Source organism: Microtus pennsylvanicus, chromosome 4 (assembly GCF_037038515.1).
Source record: "Microtus pennsylvanicus isolate mMicPen1 chromosome 4, mMicPen1.hap1, whole genome shotgun sequence".
Classification (NCBI taxonomy): Eukaryota; Metazoa; Chordata; class Mammalia; order Rodentia; family Cricetidae; genus Microtus; species Microtus pennsylvanicus.
Window position 1 is genome coordinate 40,542,742 of NC_134582.1, and position 21,153 is coordinate 40,563,894.

Here is a 21,153-nt window from a genome sequence, read left to right on the forward strand (position 1 = left end):
TCAGGAGGCAGAGACAGGTAGATCTCTGAGTCTGAGGTCAGCCTGGTCTACAGAGTGAGTTCTAGGACAGTGAGGGCTATGCAGGGAAACCCTGTCTCAAAAAAATTAAATTTAATTTTAAAAGAAAAATGAAGAAGAAGGAAGAAGAAAAAAATGGAGAAGATGATGAAGAGAAAGCAGGAAGGAGAAGGGGAAAAAAAAGAGATGCCCTACAGGCTTGCCTACAGCCCAAACTTATGGAGATATTTTCTCAACTGAGGTTCCCTCTCAGATGACTCAAGTTGTGTCTGTTTGACATAAAACTGACCAGCACAGCTGACCCCTGGCCACCTTGACACACAAACACATCAATGTTCAGCCACAACCTTTCCTTTCTTGTTCATCCCCACCATCACCTATTAATAAAGACATCACAATATAAAACATTTTATAACTATGAAATGCCCCACAGCCTTACAAAATCAAACACATCAAAGGGTGTCTCCTTAAAAATATCCAGGCATTTTTTTTAAAATTCAAAGTCTCTGTGAACCTCCCAATCTCTTTTTTAAAAGTTTAAAGTCTCTCAACTGTGCTCTGCTGCTGGTCTTGGTCATCCCCTGGTACTGGTGTCTCCAACATGCTGGAGTCTCTGAGGTAACAGGGCTGCAGTTTCACCAATAGCCTGGCCTGAGCTCTCCTCAAGGCTCCAAGCCTCAGCTTCTCCCTATGACCCCTTTAATCCTGGGACTTCAGCTTCTACTGAGGCTACCCCTGGCCTCTCATAGCGCCAAGCCTCAGCTGCTGTTCATGCCGTCAAAACCAGGACCGGCTGGGTGACTCTTAGACCACCAATGAAGCTGCCAGCGCAAGGTGCAAGCCTGGCCCCTCGGGATCACAACCGTAGGCTAACTCTGAGGAAAAACACTTCCTAGATGACACCTCAGTGATGCTGGCCTCTTCTTAATCACTGTTCATTTCTTACCTCCAACTAACCAGTGTCTGGTCTCTTGTTAATCTCAGTGGGTTGTTCATAGCTAAGTTGAACCATAAAAATGGTGGAGTCTGTAAGTGACTCCCAAAAGTCCCTCTGGAACGTCACAAGCCAGGCCTCCGCTGTCTGCCTTGCTCCCAACATTCTTATCTTCCAAGCTCACCAAACTTTAAACTCTCAACGGTTTTCCTAGCCCCAAGTTCCAAAGTCCTTCCACAATCTTCCCCAAAACAACATGGTCATCATATCTGTCACAGAAATATCCTACTGGGGCTGGAGAGATGGCTCAGAGGGTAAGAGCACTGGCTGCTCTTCCAGAGGTCCCGAGTTCAATTCCCAGCAACAACATGGTGGCTCACAGCCATCTGTAATGAGACCTGGTTCCTTCCTTGCCTCCTTGCCAGCAGTACATTGTATGCTTAATAAATAAATAAATCTTTAAAAAAAAAGAAAAAGAAATATCCCACTGTTCTGGTACCAATTTCTGTCCTAATTAGTGTTACTGTTGCTATGATCTATGGTAAAACATGACCAAAAGCAACTTAGGGAGGAGTTTATTGGGGTTACATAGCCCATAGAGGGAAACTCAGGGTTAGGAATCTGGAGACAGGAGCTGATGCAGAGGCTATGGAAGGAGAGCTGCTTACTGACTTTGTTCTCTCTCTATGGCTTGCTCAGCCTGCTTTCCTGTAGAACCCAGGATCACTAGCCAAGGGGTGATACTACCCACAATAGGCTGGACATCCCCACATCAATCACTAATTAAGAAAATGCCCTACAGGCTTGGTTCTAGCCCAGTCATTTCCTCAGTTGAGGCTTCCTCCTCTTAGATGTCTGTAGCTTGTGTCCAGTTGACATAAAACTAGCCAGCACAGGCCTGAAAGCACCTGACCTTAGGTAGGGTCTTGTCTTGGTTAGTTTTCTATTTCATGATAAAATATAATGACAGGGGCTGGGGAGATGACTCAACAGTTAAAAGCAGTGGCTGCTCTTCCAGAGGACCTGGGTTCAAATCCCAGCACCCAAACGGCAGTTCACAACTTGTATAACTCCAGTTTCAGGTGATCTGGCACCCTCACAGAGACATACATGTGGGCAAAACACCAATGTACATAAAATACAGGTAAATAAACGTTTAAAAATCATGACCAAAAGCAATTTTGGGAGAAAAATGTTTAATTTGGCACACAACTCATCGGTCACACTTTGTGACTAAGGGAAGTCAGGGTAGGAACCCAAGGCGAACCCGGAGGCAGGAACTAAAGCAGGGGCCATGAAGAAACACGCTTACCCCATGGACTTTCCCCCGTGGCTCGCCTCAACCTGCTTTCTTATGCCACCCAGGGCTGGCACCACCCCCTGTGGGATAGGCCTATCCACGTCAATCACCAATTAAGAAAATGCACCACTGGCTTGCCTACAGGTCAATCTAGTGGGTAGATTTTCTCCACTGAGGTTCCCTCTTCCAGAATGATGCTAGCCAGTGTCTCGTTGCCATCTAGCCAGCACAGGCCTCCTTCCCCTCCCTTTCATTTTCAGAGAAACCCACAAATAGGACTCTTGACTGTTGACAGTAAAGCCATCCAACTTCTCAGCTTCCCAGTGACCTAGAGTTTTACCTTACCAATTAGATCCTGTTTGGTGGCCTTTCGGGAGCAACATGTGACCTCATATAGTTTCCTTAGCAACCTTTTGAAGATAACCTCAAGATCTCCAAAATGGTCTCTAAGGCTAGGGACAGTGAGGTGACACAGAGAGGCCCACAGTCACACTCAGGAGTGACCTGTTTTCTCCCCAGGCGTCCTCATTCCCTGAAGCCTTGTGCTTCCGAGCTCTTTTTCAAAATGTCGTCTAATGACCTTCAGCTGTACTTCATACTGGCTTGTCCTGAAATTTTCTGCTGCGTGGAAGCTAAGCATCTGGTTTGACCTGAGCCAGCGTGTCTGATTCAGGGAGTACCTTAGGCTCGTGGGTGACGGCAAAGCTAGGGTCTCTATCCCTGCTGCTGCTGCTGCTGCTGCTGCTGGTGGACGACAGCAAAGCTAGGGTCTCTATCGCTGCTGCTGCTGCTGCTGCTGCTGCTGCTGCTGCTGCTGCTGCTGGACGACAGCAAAGCTAGGGTCTCTATCCCTGCAGCTGCTGATGCTGCTGCCGCTGCTGCCGCCGCCGCCGCCGCCAGTACAAGCTGTGGTCCCTTCAAAATCACGTACAGGGTGGAATGGATTTGAAAATAGGCAGATGGAGAGATCTGGGAGGCATCACTCCTCACCTTTGCCACAGAGCCTCCCCTGACAGACCCAGGTATTCTCCTGCCTCTGGGCATTTAAAACTGTTTTTCCTTGGTATTTTATCTTTAAAAACAATTTTTTTTTTTTTGGATACAGATCTCATCTCGCTCAGGCTAGCTTTGAACTTCTGCCTCGGCCTCCTAAGTGCTGGGTTTCTAGACTTGTGCCACCAGCTCCGGCTGCTCTTCAAGATTCCAGGACTGGTACAGCCCGTTAGAGTTTCGGAGGGTGTGGCAACAGTAGAGGAGCGGGACTTCCAAACCAAGGGCTATGATTCCACCTCAACACCTGTTTCACATGGTCTAGACCTAGATTCCCACCCCTTTATCTGTAAATTTCATCTGGGGAAGAAAGAATTGTCTCAATTCAGCAACTAATGGGTTTTGTAACCATAAGCAGGTCACCATCTCTGAGGCACCTTTTCCCTCTTCTGCAAAATGCTTATGATCAACTCCTTTAGCCAATTCACAAGTTAGGAGCCAGGCATGGTGGTGCAATCAGTTCCAACATCAAGAGGCAGGGCAGGCGGATCTCCCTGAAATCAAGGCCAACCTGGTCTATAGAGCAAGTTCCACAACAGTTAGGGGGGCCACACAGAGAAACTCTGTCTCTACAAACAAAACAAAAGTTAGGAAGATAAAGATTAGAGATATTTCCACTTCTCAATACAAGGGGATAAATAATAAGGTAGAAGAATGCTGGTGAAAACGGACTTTGCTGTCGGCTTCACCACGCACTGCACTGAAAAGGAGGGGTACTTCAAGCTCTTCGTCTCAATGTTCTCAGCGGAAAGGGTGAGTCACAAACATTTTGTACCCAGGGGGTGGGGAGGGACACTTAGCAGGAGTTTACAGCTTCCCTGCTCCATCAGAAGAACTATTCTTCCTTTGAATTTTTTCTGATACATTTTGTAATTGACATTCTTAAAAAATAATGTTACCCAAGCAAAGGAATGCCAATCAGTAAAAACACTTCTGGGAAAAAAAATGTACTCATGATGTGGCCACAGGGAGAGCTGGGAGAAGTGTCATCTTCCTCCTCGAGGGTAGGATTTAAGGCTATTTTAAGGCATGGAGAAACTTCAATTAATACCGATGGCCTGCAGAGCAGATGGTATCTCTAGGTCGCAAATGGGTTCACGGTCATCTCGAAGAGGGCAGTGTAGCTTCCCTTCTCGCGCCACCAAGAAATTAAGGTAGTGAACACACAACACTTGGAGCTAGTTATGTCTAGGGATGCTGAAAATGTGTGTCAAGATGCCAGGGGTCCCGCTGGGTTTAGTAACCATGGAAACAGCTCCCGTTTGCCAAAGAGATCATCACACAGACTGGCCGCTCTGACTAGGAAAGATAGAAACATTATAAAACCTGTAATTGAACAATGTGATGATTGAATTCTGTAATATGCAAACTATAACTCACTGGGGCTACTGGAAATGTGGCAACAGTTATACAACAGGGTGGTTTCAATGGGCTTCTGTGATTTTTTTCTTTTTCTTTCTTTTTACTTTCCTCCTCCTCCTCCTCCTCCTCCTCCCCTTCCTCCTCCTCCTCCTCCTCCTCCTCCTCCTCCTCCTCCTCCTCCTCCTTCTTCTTCTTGTTAATCTTTGAGACAATTTCTAGTTCTCTGAGGGTGGCTCAGTATTTAAAGAAGCTGCCGCCCAAGCCTCTGCAACCTCTATGGGACCCCCAGAGCCCACATAAAGATGGCAGTGGAGAGCTGACTCCGCTGTTGTCCTCTGAGCTCCTCACTTGCTCCAGGGAACTCGGTGACCACCACCACACTAAGAGAATAAAGAAAATACGTTTTGAAATTTAACTTAAAATACAAATAAAAAGATTTTTTTAAAGGGGGTGGTGAGAAGTCCCATTGAGTCAAGAGCTCACTGCACAAGCCTGCCAACCTGAGATCAATCAGCAGACCCCACATTAGAGAGAACGAACCCCACAGAGTTATCCTCCGACCACCACAGTTGTGCCAAGGCATGCTCCCCCCTCACACACACACAAGCGAAATCCAGAAGCACAACAGGGATGACACACATGAACGAATTCTGCATGGGTTATTGTGGAACGGCACACAGTGGGAGGAAGCTGACCCGGCACCCCAAGTCTATTCCAGACTGTATGGAAGGGCAAGGTTTGTTATTCTGGTCTTGTTCATTTGGTCACATGACTTCTTTCAGTTGGAATTTTACCTTAAATAAAGGGTTCAGATTTGTTTTTTCTTTTAAAGTGTGCATTGGTGTTTGACCTGTGTGTATGTCCATGTGACGGTGTCGGGTCCCCTGGAGTTCCAGCTCTGAACTGCCACGTGGGTGCTAGGAATTGAACCCAGGTTCTCTGGGAGAGCAACCAGTGCTCTTAACCATTGAGCCATCTCTCATTTGAAAGAAGGTGGTGTGGGTGAGAGGAAAGTCAACAAAAGGACAGTGTAATGTGAGAAAGGTATATTTCTGTATTTTAGTAAATATTCCATTTTAATTCAATGTCAAAAAATAACAAGATCTCATTATATAACCCAAGATAACTTTGAACTTGCAACCCTCCTTCTTCAGCCTTCAGAGTGTTACAAGTACAGCATGTGCTACCATACCGCTCTGGCAATGGATCGTTTTTAACAACTAAATTGGCTTCCAAATGATAAACCAGGACCATTCTGGGCCCATAAAAACATCTTGCCACTTTCTGAGAAAGTCCTATTCTCCTAAGGCCAGCCTAAAAGTGACCCATTTCTTCTTCAGTGTGGAGAAACCCATCTCCAAATAAGTAAATGCCAATAGCTCAGACATTTTATCGTTTTATCACCGCTTCACAATTTTCAAGGGTCCATCTTGGCAACATTGAGGTAGGTCATGGAAAAGCCACATGGGGAGCTGGAGAGATGGCTTAACAGTTAAGAGCACTGGCTGCTCTTCCAGAGGCGCTGACTTGGCGGCTCACAACCATCATCTATAGTGGGATCTGATGCCCTCTTCCGGCATCGAGTTGTTCATGCATATATATATGTATATATACATACATATATATATAATAAATCCTTTATTTATAGCTAGTATTCACTTATGAGTAAGTACATACCATATTCATCTTTTGGGGTCTGGGTTACCTCACTCACGATAGTGTTTTCTAATTCCATGTACCTGAGCTAATGGGAGCTGACCAACTCCAGCAGGACTGGGAAGGAACAAGCATAGGACCAAACTAGTTCCTCTGATTGTGAGTGACAGTTGCATGGCTGGGGCAGACTGCGGCCACTGCAGTGGCACCAGGATTTATCCCTACTGCATGTACTGGCTTTTTGGGAACCTCTTCTCTTTGGATGGATACCTTGATCAGTCTAGACATAAGGGGAGGACCTTGGACCTTCCCCAAAGCAATGTGCCTTAGCCTCTCTGAAAATTGGATAGAGGTGGGGTGGGAGGATATGTGGAGGGAATGGGAGGAGGGGAGGGAGTAGGAACTTGGATTGGTATGGGTAACGAAAAAAAAAAGATAGTTTGTTTTCTTTTTTAAAAAAAATAAAGAAAAAATAAATCTTTGAAGAAAAAAAGTTATATGGGACCCAGCTGAGAAAATCTGGGGGTGGCAGTTACATTGTGCTAGACTTGAGCATGAGGCAGAAGCAGACAAGGTTTTGCTGAAGGCCCATTGTTAAACCAGAAAAGCCAGGCATGTTTTCTACCGACTCCCTACCTTCTAGGTCTTTCTCCCTGCTCCTTCTGCCTGTGGCTACTCAGCAAACTAAAGGCAAGAAAATCTGATCTTCACTTTATCTCCACCCCAAATAACTATTTTCTTGAAAAACTAAAACTAAACAAACTGTGTAGTGACACAGGGCTTTAGTCCCACTACTTGGGAGATAGAGGCAGGCAGATCGCTCTGAGTTTCAAGGCCAGCCTGGTCTACACGGTGAGTTCCAGGGCAGGCAGAACTGCAACATAGTGAGACCATGTTTCAACCGCAACAAAACAAACAAAAACTGAGGCATTGTTCACATTCATCAAATTAGCACTTTCTGAATATATAATCAAAGGTAAACTGGTACATTTAATTGCTCAGAAAAATTGCTCTAAATAAAATTTTAGAATATTCTCATTACCAAAAGAATGTGCCGATTTATAGCTCAGAGGACCCTTTCTATCACTGGTCCTTTCCGTCCCAGTTCCATCTCCTAGGTATGTGGGAAAAGCTGCAGTCCAGCACCACAGCCAGCCTTCTCAGTGGATGTACTGTTACACACCTTGCTGGTTTGGTTTTGGTTCTTTTAAGCTTTATTGATTTTTACTTTACATGTTTGAGTGTTTGCCTGCATGTATGTCTGCGGCATCCAGGGTTTTTGTTGTGCCCTCCTTTTCCCTCCCTGGGAAAAACTGCACAATTAGTACTAGGACCCGGAGGCGTGACTCAGTCACAGCTGGCCGTTCTGTTCTGGCCAGTAGAGCTAGAAGCCTAAGAGCAGCCACACTCAGTGGGACGGTTCTCCCTGCTCCCACCTTTAGGCCTTGGGCTTTCTAGACCACACTTTCTCCATAAACCTGTTAGGGAGATCAGTCCCTGGATAAACTGTACCATCTGCGGGTTATTCCTGTCTGAGCAATGCCAGCTCCTCTGATCCCCCCCACTGTCCACTGCCTGGGAAATTCCGCTCACCAGAGCTTTACTTCCCCCAACCTTTTTGTCACTGTGTATTTTGTGCATGATATATATGCACAGCCATGTGTGTCACCGCGCCTGTGGAGGACAGAGGGCAGCTCTGGGGAGTGGATCTCAAGTCGCCAGAGTTTGCAGAGCAACTGGTTTTACTAGTTGTGGCACCTTGCAGGCTTTTCCACTTTAAAATGGTACTTCCTCTCAGAGCCCCTTAATAGTCTTCAACATAAAAATTCTGAAAAGCTTCATTTCCCACTTGGCTTCATCACTATCACTTGCTGAGGTCTGATTAGTATGGAGACTAGTTCAGAGCTCCAAAAAGTACCTCTAGAAAATTCACAATAAACTTAGGTCATCCATAACTGGATTTAAAAACACTGTTCCAACTTCTTCACTATCCAACTGTGCCTGCTATCATGGAACTGATATGCTAGTGAGGGTTGAGGAGAGAGAATGTTCCTGTCTGCAGAGGAAAGACAAGAGGGGAGAGAACACTGGTTAAATTGTGGTCTCCCAGCAGCAGCAGCAGCAGCAGCAGCAGCAGCAGCAGCAGCAGCAGCAGCAGCAGCAGCAGCAACAACACCCGATGGGAACTTGGTAGGAGATAACTCTTGGGCCCTGTCTAGACCGTCAAGCTATTGGATCCTGATGCATGTGAAAATTCAAAGGACCTGGATTCCTGTAGTGTCTACTCAACCACAGACCAGGCTGTACTTAGAAATAACTGATTGAAAAAAAATACCTCTTCTAATGATCCTCCCCTCCCATGGCTGCCCTCACCCCAGGGGAGCACCCCTACTTACGTGTATGTTTCGACTCATTTATCATTTATGGGCATGTGTTATCACCTCATGAAGCTGGTATTTAGTATTAGACTTGCTAATGAGCTGTATCAACACGCTCCTGCTGCCCGTCCTTCCATGCAGTCACAGGTATACTGTGTGCAGCACAAAAGCTCAGCAGCCAGCCTTCCATTGTCAGCGAACACGCAAGGGGAGGGTCCAGAAGTGTCGTCAGTGTGGACGGCAGAGGGCATTTTTTTATTCTTATGCAAAAGGGCTAAGAGAAAGACCAACCTAAACCAGAAGCTAATATCTGCAGGGAGGAGCTCCATGGAAAAGGCAATGCTGGCCGCTGTCTTTGCCGATTCCAATTCCAGCATCATGAACGTGTCGTTTGCCTACCTCCACTTTGCAGGAGGGTACCTGCCATCTGACTCCAAGGACTGGAGGACCGTCATTCCGGCTCTCTTGGTGGCTGTGTGCCTGGTGGGCTTCGTGGGGAATCTATGTGTGATTGGCATCCTCCTTCATGGTGTTTGGAAAAGCAAGCCGTCCATGATCCACTCCCTGATTCTGAATCTCAGCCTGGCTGACATCTCTCTCCTGCTCTTCTCTGCACCTGTCCGAGCTACAGCATACTCCAAAGGTGTTTGGGATCTCGGCTGGTTTGTCTGCAAGTCCTCTGACTGGTTCATCCACACATGCATGGCAGCCAAGAGTTTGACAACTGCTGTAGTTGCCAAAGTGTGCTTCATGTATGCAAGAGACCCAGGCAAGCAAGTGAGTATCCACAACTGCACCATCTGGTCAGTGCTGGTGGCCATCTGGGTTGTAGCCAGCCTGCTTCCCCTGCCAGAATGGTTCTTTAGCACCACCAGGCTTCACGGAGGTGTGGAAATGTGCCTCCTGGATGTGCCAGCTGTGGCCAAAGAATTCATGTCAATGTTCGGTAAGCTCTACCCTCTCCTGGTGTTTTGCCTTCCTTTACTTCTAGCCAGCTTCTATTTCTGGCGAGCTTATGACCAATGCAAAAAGCGAGGTACGAAAACGCAAAGCCTTAGAAACCAGATGCGCTCAAAGCAACTCACAGTGATGCTGCTAAGCACTGCAGCCACCTCTGCTCTTCTGTGGCTTCCCGAATGGGTAGCCTGGCTGTGGGTATGGCATCTGAAGGCTGGAGGTCCGCTGCCACCACAGGGTTTTATAGCCCTGTCTCAAGTCCTCATGTTTTCCACCTCTACAGCAAACCCTCTCATCTTTCTAGTGATGTCTGAAGAGGTCAAGGCAGGCTTGAAAGGCCTATGGAAATGGATGATAACCAGAACACCTGCAGCTGCCTCGGAGGTTCAGGGGGCACCAGCGGGAAACACGGAGGCCCTCCCTGACAAGACTCCGTCTCCAGAGCCCCAAACATCCACTCAAGAGACAGACAGACCTGCCTTTCCCAACTCCAGCAAAGAGAAAACTGACAAGGCAGTGGCTCCCATCCTCCCTGACGTTGAGCAGTTTTGGCATGAGAGGGATGCGGTCCCTTCAGTGCAGGACAATGACCCTGTACCCTGGGAACATGAAGGCCAAGAGACAGATGGTTGCAATTAATGGACTTGATTTTCAAAGAAAAACAAATTGTGATTATTGTATTTACTTGGGCTGTTGCTTAGCCTTATCCTGACTCTAAGTTACCATTAGAAATTGCAAAGGTTTCTATCTGCATTTCCAAACCATTCAACCGGTAAGTAGACTGGCATGCAGTGCTTAGGCTTCAGAGTTCCCTGTCTAAAGAACTCGTTACAAGTGTTATGTAAAGTGATTATTGGGTTCACAGTAACATATGCCCAGGGTACCCCCTAAACACAGCCAGGTACTGCACTGGCTGGAGTAGTTTATCAGACTGAGCCCATGTACTCTCTCTCTATCTTCCCGAAACTGCTGGCCTCAAGTCAGTCAGCAAGTTATATTTCATCTAAGCATAGCTCAAAATCTGTGTCTCCTCTGGCTTTTTTTAAAGTGTAAATTTTACTTGTAGTTCTCTCCATTAGCTTTTAGTATTTGCTAATATCAAGTCCATGTAATTTTCCTGAACAAAATTTACAAAATAATGAATACATCTTCTATTCTGGGCTAACTTCAAACCATGGCTTTTGGGGCCCAAGTTTAAGTAAATTCAAGTTTTGCCTTACAGTATAAAAGCTGTTTCAATCTTGAAAAATATACCTGAATGAGTTTTGGATTAAAACTCTGAGAATATTAGTAGCCTAACATGACATTCTATATGTATCACAATGCAGAGAATTTTCAAACTATAATGTCTCTTCTAAGAGTATTCTCCTTGATCTCTGTTCTTTAAGGTAGACTGTAAGCTGAAGCTAATGATACAGGTATTAGCTACTGGTTACAGACAAGCATGAAGGAGAAAGAGGGGGGACTTTCCCTGTGTCATCAAACTTGAATACCCTCAACTTTTAAAATATTGCAGGGTTTCTAAGATATATAATCAAGTAAAACAAAATGGAATAGTACACATTCAAAAAGAGAGAGAACCCAGCAAATAATAACACGAAATTTAGGAAACACGAGAATGGTCCCAAGGACTATGCAAAGCAAAGACCAATATAAGCACTCGGAGCTCCTAGATGTGGAAAATTTGAGCAGAGCAGCAAGCCAATAAAGCATGATCGTGCATCCCCCTTAAAGATAAAAAGACACTTAGGATTCTTAGCTGCTCCATTAATGGAATTTTGGGGTTTTTCCACTGTTGGGTACTTCTGAGAATAAGAATGCCTCTAAAACAAGCAAGGGAGGAGTTTGGGGAATATTCTGTACAGTACCAAGAACTGTCATTTGCAATATTCAGTCTTGAAATGATTTTACTACAAAAGGCTGTAGTATTCACCAGAGACAAAGCTGCCTGCCTTTTTACTTGTTTCAGGATAAACTGGATTTGAAGCTGTCATTTTAAAATAAATAATAGTATAGCCCAAGATTCCAAAATAACTGCTTTGTGAATCCAGATACATGAAGAGCTGCCACTGGAACTGAAAAGAAGCTTTTGTTTTATAGACATAATATGTAGAGTGTAAGCTTCAAGTATATGACATCTTGACTTGTAAAGAAATAAAAGCGATGCTTTACTTCTGACAGGTGTTACAGACTTAATGCTGTCTTGTGTCTTGAATTAGCATTTCAAACCATCACTGAGAACAAGAGGGCTTTATGAGGTAGCCTGAGGGTGACAAAGTCCCAGGTTTCTAGATAAGCTGCAGTAACACCTTAAGCTACACATAAAACAACATATAATTATAATGAATTGTTCATTAAGAACATCAGAGTCTGATCTGATCTCTTTAAAAATCTGCAAGGGAAGAACTGCCTTGCTCCTTCTAAGAAAAGTCCACACAAAGACTGTGTGCCCAAACTAGGAAGCAGGAGCTCTATCTAATGGAGCTGTTTCTTTACTCTTTCTATGATGACAGATGTGGTGGATGTGCAGACACTACCACACGGAACTCAGAATGAAGGCCTCAGGGAAGGAAGGCACACTTCGGTAATAGTTTTCCTTTTGGCAAGCATTCAGTCAGTCTCACTCCTTACAAAACAAAAACTAAATTTATAAACGTGAATTTCAAAAGAGGTGGTGTATAAATTCTACTTGTCTATCACACAGCTTTAGAGCTCAGTCTGCTCATCAATACCAGGCTTCATAGTTTCTATGACACCCAACACTAAAGAGTGGACAGGAATGTCATACATAACACAAATAGGCCAGCCGGTATTTCTTCCTTTCTCAGGCTTTGTTGCCATCCTGGAAGGTGGGAGACTAGAGGTAAGGTAATTAACCTATATTCTCACACATCTTATTTATGTGGCACCCTGGTACTAGCAACCTATGAGAACAACATAGGATTTACAAAGAGAGAACAAGATAACGAGAGAGACAGAGAGAGAAAAGGGAAAGCCAGGAGAATTTAACTGAACATCAAAGGAAAGTTCATGGTACATACATGACAAGTTGAAAGGAAGCCCAAAAGGCACAAACCTTTGATATGTTAAGAAGATAAAAACAAGAAAACAAAAATAACAATATTCTTGCCTCTAAGCCCCAGGTAGCATTAAAAGACTCTGAACACACAGGCACACAAAGGGAAAAGGAATAGGCTTTCTACAAAATTTCTTGTCTTTTATATTGGAAATACAATATCATAGTCAAGCCTTTAAAAACTACATACTATCCAAGAGTCAGTTGTCTCAAATCTCACTTGCTTTCTTTAAAAATAAAAAAAAAAAACAGGTTTAAGAGTTTTTATAAAATATATTGTGTAACAATAATCATTTACAATCCACATATATAAAAGGGTTGGTTTATTGTAGTTCAAATACATAAACTGAACATTCAAACATCTTAAAATTAAACTTTAGAAACAAAAGTTCAACATTCAAACAGGAGTAGTTTACAGGGAACACCCAGAAAGGTAATTTTGTATCTAATTCAGAATTTCGGTAAATATCATTCACTGGAGAATAAAGTATGTTTAACCAGGATTCTATTCTGGTCAACATGTTAGTTAAGAATGTGTTCATACCTGAGAAGAAATTACTAAATAAATCTTCTCCTGGGCTAAACAAGACTTGGCCTCTAACTCAGAGGGGAGAATCAAAGCACAGAAGTAAACAAATACAACTAAACTGTTCTTTAGAGACAAAGGTCAAAGTGTGTCCATTAGAATAGTCATAGTCTCCGCAAGAATTCAATTCAGTGTTTTCTCTTTTACCCGCTTAAAAAAACCAAAATCAAAACAAACCCCTTAGTTTTCTTGGAGTTTGTGATATTTGCAAGCTCCAACCACAAAGGCTCCTGTCTTGCTGAGTAACACTGCTGGTGAGAACACCACCAAGTCACTGACTTCCACACCTCAGAAAAGGATGATTTTTAGCTTCAAGATTTTAAATTTACTAGACAGCCTATATTTGAGTATGTATGTCAGTCATGCCACACAAAGAAAAGCATTAACTATTTTCAAAGTGTTCTGTTCAGAGACTGTTCACAATTGCTTCTTCTGCTCATCAGGTGGTTTCGCAATAGGTTGACTAATGCACATGTATGTAAAAACCTGAACATTTGGCTCATGCAAGCGTTTTCAATAACAGAGAGCCCGGGGAAGGGTATTTAGAATTATTTTGTTGATCGTCTAGTGGGCTCTGATGCTGTGGGAGGTGGAGGTGGACCCCGGCGATCCAGGTCATCAACGTAGGCCACAATCAGTTTCCTCCTCTCCTCTGGTACACAGTCCAGTACTAGATACCGTTTGTCATTCTGCAAAATCTTTTCTACGTCTTTCAGGTGCTGGTCAGATTCCTGGATTAGCTTTTTGGATCTGAAATAAGAAAAAAAGTACAAGAATTACTGACTGCTGTTCACTGGTCTTTCAGAAATGAGCCGGAAATGTCCATCTAGTTCCTAATTGTGTTTCCACTTTTTTTAAAGAAAAATTTCACTGCAGCAGTCACCTTTGTAAATCGCCTCGGCAAAGACTCCAAGGAGTGAAAGGGCCTCAGAAGCTGAATTACCCTCCCACCCCTACTGGTGGTCCCTCCAGATCAGGGCTGAGGGTGGGTAGGTAAATCTTGCCCGTGCTGTACCTGTTCTGTGGATGAACAGAGGACTTCAGTCTGCGGGGCTGCCAATCCCAGCATCTTTCACAAGCTTTCACTTTCACATCTTTCACTAAATTAACTATAAAAATGTAGAAAGAAGTCTTACTTCACATCTAATTTAAAAGCCCAAGCTGATGCAAAACATTAAGGATCCTGACCAAAAAATCCAAATGACAAAACACCTGAGAACCACACCCTCAGCACTATCTATCCTCCCGTGCACACCCTTCATCAAGGTTGTCTTTAAAGGAAGAAATGCTGGAGCATGAAGCATAACTAGTTCCTTGCACATGACTGAAGGCAATGCCAAACTGATTTCCTGATGAAAGGTTACTAGTGGTGATGGATTACTGGGTGTGCTACACCAAAACCTTCTTTTAAGGGCTCTGATTTTTTTTAAAAAAATAAATGTATCCAGCAAACTGATTTCCCAAGAGGGAAAAAATGATTTTTCTGCCTTAACAAGATGATTTCAGGCATTGACAGTCTAACCACACTCAGCAGTTCTCAGAGGAGGCAAAGATAATTCATAGTGAAGAATTCATTTCAAGTCTCTTCATGAATTCCAATTCTTAAAGAGTTGAGGGTCCTCAAAAAAGTAAAAAGAAGCAGTGAAGTAAAAATAAAAGTGTATTTAAAAACTGGATGTAGATAACACAAAATAAGAATTGACATCTGGGCCCTTTCTTTAAAAAAACAAAACAAAATCAAAAAGGTACTGTAGTACAGCCTGTATCTGCCTTTGCGGAGAGCTGGCATCTTCTGACCCCTACAACTCACAATGTCAACATGTGTGTGAGTGAACAGTATGCTCTGCCATCAGAGTACAGGCTAGGAGACACCGCTGCCAGTGGAGCACCTGACTGCACGCACCTGTACGTGATGAATTTGGTCTCTTTCAAGAGTGTCCTGAAGTCAGCTTTGGCAGTGATGTATTTGTCTCTGATGTATTCTTCAAATTCCCTTTGTTTTTTCTGCAGGGATAGGGGAAAAAAATTAAGATTAACGAGAAAACCCATAAACTTTAAAACAACTTCTTTATTAAAGCCGTAATCTGTGAGTCCTGTAATAAAATTCAGAATAGAAAAAGACAAAGAAATGATTTTTTTTTTCTATAGAACTTACTGTAGTATATAACCTACACATTCTTAAGGAGAAAGAAAGAAAACCACAAGGGTGTGGAGGTACATTCAGCTAAAGTGAAAGCTGTCTTCATAATGTCCTCAGGAAGTAAGCACAAGAGAAACAAGGCACTAAGAATCAAGCACTCATTTCCTATAGAGTGTCTATCTTCCAGCACAAAGAATAATGCCATATAATGTATGAATATACAGAGCAAGAGAACACTCAGAACATAAGTACATATTGTGCATTTGGCTTTCTCGTGAGGAATTGTAATGCAAGTTCTGTATTATCTGTATAGACCTTGCTATCACTTCCTTATGAGCAGTGAGGTAAATTAGGAACTGTCAGTGGGTCCTCTGGCTATCAGTCTATGACTCTTTCCTAGTTCTACATATTTTGTGGTAAACACATCAAAAATTCAACTTAGTCAAGTTTGACTAAGGTTTGAGAAATTCAGTCTCTGGGCTTTTCAATGTCAGACCTAGAGATACCAATCAATGACAAAATAAGTAACAGCAGAGGGACAAACGGTGTATTATGGAAAGTTATTTTGCTGTATTATTTCCTATATGAGACATCGGTGAGTTTCTTTCCTACACAGAAGCCAGTGCACAAGAACTTGGCTCTGCTTTTAAAATCTCATGCACAGGAGACTCTGCTACTGTAGTCTCCTCGGCAGAAACTCAGGACCTCACACTGTTTGTCAGTGACTTCAAAGGAAATGAGTACTAACTGCCAGCCTAATATTCTCCTACCAGAAACTAAGTATAGTTTCTTTCAATTGGTAAGATCCTTAAACACAAACTCAACCCTACTAATTAAAATTCTAAGCTTTAGATTACTGCTTTCTTGTTAATGTATGAAGCACAAATTTTAAAAATATGTACTTGAAAGACAGGCATTTCAGCACATGACTTTAATCCCAGCTCTAGGAAGGCAGAGAGGCAGGTGGATTTCTATGAGTTCGAAGCCAGCCTGGTCTACAAAGTGAATTCCAGGACAGTTAAGGAACTTACAGAGAAATCCTATCTTGAAAAACAAAGCAAATAAATAAAATGTACCTAAATCCTGGTTTCTATTTCACTTAAAATCATGTTTGTAAAAATCAGTTTCATGTTTGGTCGAGCCACTAATGACATGTCCACCTATTAGTATTTATAAACTTCAAGGTGTTGTAGTGTACCTGAGCGACATAGTTAATTCCATGCAAACCCAAGTGCCATAAAGAGATATCCCAAATCCTCTTACCCTGTCACTAGAGGAGAACTTAATGCACCGAGGATCTTCCTTAATTATTTTTTTCACTTCTTTCCATGTGGATGTTAAGGTAATCTTTGGAAAAAAAAAAAAAAACAAATGAAGAGAAAACATAAATACAATTCCCGTTTACTCAGGGAGTCAAACTGCAGCACATATGGTACATAATATTACACACTGACCTGCAATCTCTCGTAATGCCCAAGCGTAACTGGACTAGTTAGGGACAGGGAGCAGCTTTAATACTATTTCTTTTTGCTGACTTGACACAAGAGTTATTTTCATGGCCATACTTTGAAGGTAGCCTAAGACAATCACCTGCAAACCCTGTATTTACATGGGCAAACATCATAACTTCTGAAGAAACCATCACTAAAAAGAGCAGATAAACAGGAACAAAACCTGGATAACAAAGCATACAAACTGCCAGGTAAGGGGCTATAGCACCACACTGCACACAGAAGGACAGAAGGAGAGCCCGCTGGCAATGCTCAGCTCAGTCATTTCAGTCCAGAGAAGCAACTATACATGTGGAAGCTGCAAAAAGAACTCATCCATTCCTGACAAGTGACATAGTGGCATGTTTTAAAGGGGGGAAAATCAGAAGAGAATGTCATAATGCCTAAGAATTCAAAAATGGGTCTGACCAAGACACCAAAAACTATGTTAGTATATTGTACTATCAAACTATAAATGAAGATTCCAGAAATAAAAGACAGGGACTCTCACCGCAGAAGTTTCATCCAGAAGCTGCCTAAAGTGCTCCCTTTTCTTTTTGGTAAGTGCTTCAATGTGCTCATTAAAAAGCTTCTCTTTCTCCTCTCTTTCCAGTAAGGACCCAGATTCCCAGCGGTGATCTTTCCGGAGGGTTCTCCTTGTATCAGACCATGACACATCAGAAGAACGTACCTAAAAACAAAGAACAATGTGCATACTTGGTGTGTGCACATGCATGCGCACACCCACAAACACCACCAAGTAGACTTTGTGTATTTACACAATAAGAAGCTCAACACTGTGATCAGAAATTATTAACTTCATCTGGGCTTTACAAAGGTAGTCACATTCAAAACTAAAATATATTTCCTGAAAAACAAACAACCTTTTGACTACATTACCTCATAAAGGAATCCTGTGGTAAAAGACCACTTTACGTACAACATTTAGAAAGTAAATTGTTCAGGAGATTAGCTTACCACCAGGTTAATCAACAACCAAGCAATGTACATTTCCAGTAATTTAAGCAAAAACCTTGTGATTAATGCCATTTTAGTTAAGAAGTCACCTAATACCTATTTTAGAACAGACACCTTAACTCCCAGTGATCAATTACATGATGAATAATACTCAAGCTGGGGGTAGTGGGTAAAAACGAGAAGCTGATCATCTTCCAGTTATGACCACTAAAAAGTTTAAACAAGTCTCAAAATGTGTCAAATTAAAAAAATGTAGTAATGAAAATAATTATACAGTTGGGGGTCACCACAACATGAGAAACTGTTCTAAAAGGTCACAGCATTAGGAAAATTGAGCCCTAAAACATCCAGAAAAAGTCCAATTATGCTCAGCATTTCAATGGCAGTATGTAATATTTCAAGATGGCTTTCACCAAAACCTATCTTAAAAATTGTTTTGAAGTTACAAATTTTTATTTGTAAAACATTGAACTTTGAAACTTCTTGTTTTCCTATGCCAATAGTACTAATACCAAGAATTCAATTTTTAAATGCTCCACAAATAAGAAATATTTCATAATCAATTTACAGAACATTGGTAATAAAATGGACTTCCAACATCCAGTATTCAGAAGAAAAGTACCATGTCAGACAGAAGAGCCTTGAAATTCTGGATTGCTTCTTCTCGTTTGTGCTGTTCTCTCTCTCGGTCAATTTCTTTAGTTTGCTCAGAACGTGCTTTTTGAACTTCTCTTTCTCGTTCTCGGAGGCTTGCCTCAATTCGGGCTTGCCTTTCTAGCTCCTTTTCCTTTTCTGAATCTAAATTCTGTAAAAATAAAATTACATTATCCTCCTTATCAACATCATTAAGATTTTTTTCATAAGTTGGGCAGTGGCAGTGCACGCCTTTAGTCACAGCACTTGGAAGGCAAGGCAAGTGACCTATGAGTTCAAGGCCAGCCTGGTCTACAGAGCAAGTCCCAGGATAGCCAGGGGCTACACAGAGAAACTCTTTGTCTTGAAGATTTTTTTCTCCCATAAAACACCTTGTCAACAAGTGTTCAAGTGTAATTTTTGCACAGAACATTTCTAAACATGTCCTCTCAATCAACTACAAGATTCATAATTCCACCCCAATATCCAAGCAACATACACTCTTAAACAACATTAAGCAATGTAATACCCAAGGGTATAATACCAGGGAGTATAACTGTTACCTTAGCTATTTTTTCTATGTACTGTTTGAAAAGGTCTTCTCTCATTGAAGAACTATCCACTGCTTTGTACCGTGGGTCACTTTCTACTTTGTCTTTTACTTTGCTCCATCGAGACTGACTGTCCAAGTGATGATTGGATAACAGCTCAAAGAAATCCGATTTAATCTACATTTTAAAACAAGAGGGAGCAAGATGATGCACTGTGAGAAATTCTCCTTGTCTAAGTAATTAACAACTCAACAACCTACTTCTTACCTGAAACATGATCATAGTAACTTTTAAAAGTCACTTACTTGGAGGGCAATGAATCTTACTGAAAGAGCATTTCCCCCCATTATTAAGAAAAGATAAAACTCAAGATGCATACAGACTACTTAAAATCTGCCAAATCCCCACCAGGATATTTTAAACTATAGACAACAGCATTTAGTTGCTTACAGCCTTTGAGTCCAGGGCTGCGTGTTTTCATACGGAACATCAACTCGAACTGAGATGCACACAGTGTTAGCAAGATCCAGACTTATGAAGTCACAGCAAAATACTTTAAGATGAAGATGGTAAGAATGATTCATTTTAAAAACTAGATGAATAATTTTCATTCATTAAAATTAAGAGAGAATCCAGAAATCACTGAACATAAATAGCAAGTTTTTATGACCTGCTATCAAATGTCTAAAATAAAAGAATTTAAATCTTCTATTTGCTTTAAAAACATAATATTTATACCTACTTTCCTAAGTAAATTATACAAATTTTTATAACTACAATTAGTTTACAAAAGTATTCCAGTGTCTACTTTTTGAGTAGTAAGTGCACATTCACTTTGTAATAAAGTTTAGAGTATACACATTTGTCAAGTACTATCATCAAATTCAGTGTCAAAGGCCCTAAGTAATACTAAACCCAGACCTCAACCCCAAGAGAGGTCTGTTTAACAGGGGAGAAAACGTGGGGGGGCACTTGCTTTATGAATCTCCACTGGGTTTTACATGTTCATCCTTTGATTATTACGTACTGTTACAAAAGAAGATAACCCAGAGTAAGTTCAACAAAGGATTTCGGTTAAGTCTCCCTTTTACCACTGGGATTTAAATATTCTACCTTTCTCCTGACCGAGGAAGGAGGAATTAGAAATGGCATTAGAATAATCTAAGATGTGTCGCACAAGAATGAACGGATGATGCTTTCTGTCTATTCCTAGTATCATGTCCTCTCAGAACCACATTTCTCCTATTAGGATTATGGGAAGTTATGTTCTTTTTGAAAATCATTTGTAAAGTTCTAAAACAAAGAACGTCTGTATTAGAAATATTTTTGAGCCAATCAGCCATGAATTCGCTATTAAACTTGAACCTTATCTTAGCTTGAATTAATAAGAAATGCCCATAAGCCCAGTTTTTCAAGTATTAAAGCATTTGATATAATGGCAAATAGTATAATAAAAATTCACATGTCAACTTTGTATCTAATAAACCAAATTCCTAGGTGTATTTGGTAACTAGAAGGTGAAATTTACACTAATATAACACATGTACTTTGTGTCAAAAAGATTTAAGCCATGGAAATTTATTTTAACTTAAAACTCTTCAAACACTAGATATATAAACTATATAAAGTAGTTACAGTTTTTAACATGTGTGATACATAAACAAATACTATAAATAAACTCTTAAAATCTTTTCATTGTTGGCATTACCATGACAAGCCTACTAAAGCTGCTAAGTATGAAGAAAAGTAGTTAATAAATGAATGGGAAAAATAAAATTTACCATCAGCTTAACTCACAGCCTGTTTTTTATCCTTACCACAGCAAAAATAGACTGTACAGCACACAACTTTAGACAGAAAAAAATGCAAATTTCCTGACATGATTAACTCCACTACTGTTGCCTTCAAAGGTGCAGTTATAAAGGACGAAGTGTTCCCAGTAAGCAGCAGTAAACAAAAGCTCAAGCACTGGCTTCACAAACAAAATGCACACTCCCATCAGGTAAAAGCCAATCAACTCTAAGGGCATGTTTTTACAAAATGA

At 41.8% G+C, this 21,153-nt stretch overlaps 2 protein-coding genes across 6 annotated transcripts in view; one reads left to right on the top strand and one right to left on the bottom strand.

The window, feature by feature from the left end:
• Positions 1–8,956: 8,956 nt before the first annotated feature.
• Positions 8,957–11,833, top strand: Gpr151 (G protein-coupled receptor 151). The gene has a single exon (XM_075970858.1). It carries the CDS (start codon positions 9,026–9,028, stop codon positions 10,292–10,294), a length of 1,269 nt encoding a protein of 422 aa, XP_075826973.1. The 5' UTR covers positions 8,957–9,025; the 3' UTR covers positions 10,295–11,833.
• A 1,151-nt stretch (positions 11,834–12,984) lies between these two features.
• The window catches only part of Tcerg1 (transcription elongation regulator 1), a 49,777-nt gene continuing 41,608 nt past the window's right edge, over positions 12,985–21,153 (bottom strand). For 2 of the 5 annotated variants that reach the window (XM_075968745.1, XM_075968747.1), the window contains 6 exons: positions 19,122–19,286; positions 18,548–18,730; positions 17,459–17,638; positions 16,721–16,804; positions 15,221–15,321; positions 12,985–14,067 (listed from right to left, as the gene is read on the bottom strand). In XM_075968745.1, coding sequence (XP_075824860.1) covers positions 13,866–14,067; positions 15,221–15,321; positions 16,721–16,804; positions 17,459–17,638; positions 18,548–18,730; positions 19,122–19,286 — 915 coding nt within the window. In that variant the 3' untranslated portion in view covers positions 12,985–13,865. Of the gene's footprint in view, positions 14,068–14,332; positions 14,427–15,220; positions 15,322–16,720; positions 16,805–17,458; positions 17,639–18,547; positions 18,731–19,121; positions 19,287–21,153 lie in introns of all 5 variants that reach the window. The other 3 variants (XM_075968746.1, XM_075968744.1, XR_012910296.1) reach the window with 2 other exon arrangements.

Coding starts and splice junctions, on each gene's coding strand:
- Gpr151 (XM_075970858.1), top strand. CDS start 9,026: ATGGAAAAGGCAATGCTGGCCGCTGTCTTTGCCGATTCCAATTCCAGC.